Source organism: Gymnoscopelus braueri (genome assembly GCF_963280865.1).
Source record: "Gymnoscopelus braueri genome assembly, chromosome: 9".
Lineage (NCBI taxonomy): Eukaryota > Metazoa > Chordata > Actinopteri > Myctophiformes > Myctophidae > Gymnoscopelus > Gymnoscopelus braueri.
In genome coordinates, this window is record NC_137610.1 from 32,505,204 (window position 1) to 32,507,703 (window position 2,500).

A 2,500-nucleotide genomic window follows, 5' to 3' on the forward strand; every position below is an offset into this window, starting at 1 on the left:
AAAAAAAGAGGGTGAGAGAGAGAGAGTTAAAGCTCACCTCCTCAGCTACTCTCCACAGCTCCTCGTCACTATAGCGACCGTGTGGGTCCAGGTTCATTCTGAACGTTCCGGTGAGGATGAAGACTTTCTGTTTAATACAACAAGAAATTATGAAATGATTAAACATGATTTCATTACACATACAAATCCTCAAAGCTAGGTGGATAACAATTTTATCCATTTGTGGGTTAAACTCTGACTATGTATGACATAATTCAATGGTTCTTAAAGTGGGTTCAGGGTTCCTTGAGGGGGTTCCAATTGGACCCGTATAGGTCTGTAACTCTGAGAGTTATGGGGGTCCTTGAAATTAAACATTTTGAGAACCACTGACATAATAGGATCATGCAGCTTTCTCAAGGGCACATTAGCAGAGGTTGTACCTGCGGTACCACACCAAAGGCCTTCCTCCAAGTCTGCAGGGAGACGGAGTTCCACGAGACACCGTCGATGGAGATCTCTCCGTCAGTGTGGGCCAGACGCAGCAGTGCTGATAGCAGGGTGCTCTTCCCTGAACCCGTCCTCCCCAACAGTCCCACCTACACACAGGCAGTGGTGGAAGATTTTAAACATAAGTAAAAGTAGCAAAACCACAGGGTGAATATAATAAATACTTTGTTACAAGTATCTATAGCTTTAATAATGATAATGTTCACCTCATCTCCTGTACAGTTTAAACCACGCTGTATCTCATGCAGTCTGAAAGTGGAGAGCAAACTGGATGCTATTGTTCTACTGGCAGCTATATGATAACTTATTCTGTCTACCATGGCTTGACAACTCGTACACCGTACTTGTGGACGCGCGAGGCACATCGGCTGCCAACTGTTGGCGCGACGGACTTGCTGATTAACATACTGTTGGCTTCTGAACACCCTACACGTGAGAGAGAAAGTAGCGGTGTGAGATATTTTACTTTCTAAGAGGCTACTGCCAGCTCACTGAACTACTGTCTGCGGCACTTTGGCACCGTTCCCAAGAGGAAATGTTTGAAAAAAAGGTAGATTTGCTGTCTTTCTTTTCACCTTTCCAAGCAAATGGACTGGTGATGACTATAGCTGGCTTAAAGACATTCTGAGTTTTATGTTACAATGATGCTAATTTGTCAGTATACGAGAAGGGATTTGCAAGATAAATGCGTTAAAGAAGAGATCCTGTCTTTCAGAGTCTTTGGAGGTGTAGCCTACCATAAGCTGCAACAGGGCCAGACTGTAATTGCTTAAGCCCCGCCCCCTCTGTGCTCCTAACATGGACAAACACGCGAGGGGGCGCGAGGGCCCGTTCATCGCTGCTTGCAGCTTTAATTAAAGCTTATGTCTACATGTATACTCCATTGTACGGTGGTGTCCCGCACCAAAAATAGCCGAGCTCACAACGCATTGGATAAGGTGTTAGTCACGCTCAATGTCCTGCTCTAATTAAGTCAATACTCTGATTGAAGTAGTAAACACCTTTATTTGATTTTCAAATTTGTAAGGCCTTGATCAGAGTAAGTACGTTTTTTGTTGTCAAACTTGATTTGTACTGTAAATGCCTTGACCAGACTTACTTCTGTTTTCTATATGCATGCCTAATAATAAAACGATAAACGGATAACACAAAAGTGAACATTTCTGAAATCCAACTTTTGACAAAATTATGCTGGGGTTTCACAGTAATGCTATGCATGTAAACGCTCCATTCAAATTACTGCCATAACCGGATTATTCCCAGTAATCACATTATTTGGGTGCAGCATTGTAGATGCTCTAATTGGCCCTGAGACTTAAGAAGGGGCACTTAAGTCACAACTTCCTCCATTACAATATAATTAATTTAACCGTTACATTCAGAGACGTTCACCACTTTTGAACCTGGCATCACCACTATACTTTGGGCATGGCATTAAAGGAGTTACCCTCAATTTATTTCCCAAAAATAACTAATCTACCAGATCTACAAGCTTGTAAATTGGTTATTTTTCACGATTCATCATACGACAAAGTTGTGTGAGAATGGGTCTCTCTCACACACACGCACACGCACACGCACACACACACACACACACACACACACACACACACACACACACACACACACACATACACCATTCCCTGAATACCTACACTGTGTCCTCCCTCCACACTGAAGGAGACGTCTTTGAGCACGGCGCGGCCAGCCTCTGTGTATTTGACCGTCAGGCCCTGTACCTCCATCTGACCCCTGTTGGGCCAGTAGTCCCGGGCGTGGGGGTTGTCGATGACCAGGTCGTGACCTTTGCCCCCGCCCCCGCCCCCTCCACCGCCCACATGAGGCTCCTCTGAAGGCAGGTCGATGAACTTAAAGACCCGATCCACTGACCGCATCTGAGAGAGACCAGAAGACAGGGAGAGAGACAAAAAGAGAGAAGAGAGAGAGGACGGAGCAGAGAAAGAAGAGAGATAAGAGAGGAGGAGAGCGGATAAGAGAGAGAGAGAGAGAA

General features: G+C 44.9%; 1 protein-coding gene across 1 annotated transcript in view; it reads right to left on the reverse strand.

The window, feature by feature from the left end:
• Nucleotides 1–2,500, reverse strand: part of cftr (CF transmembrane conductance regulator) — a 47,429-nt gene that overhangs the window by 6,290 nt on the left and 38,639 nt on the right. Inside the window, exons 22-24 of the mRNA XM_080436965.1 lie at nucleotides 2,145–2,384; nucleotides 423–578; nucleotides 38–127 (exon numbers count right to left, since the gene is read on the reverse strand). Of these exons, the coding sequence (XP_080293091.1) occupies nucleotides 38–127; nucleotides 423–578; nucleotides 2,145–2,384 (486 nt within the window). The remainder of the gene's footprint in view (nucleotides 1–37; nucleotides 128–422; nucleotides 579–2,144; nucleotides 2,385–2,500) is intronic.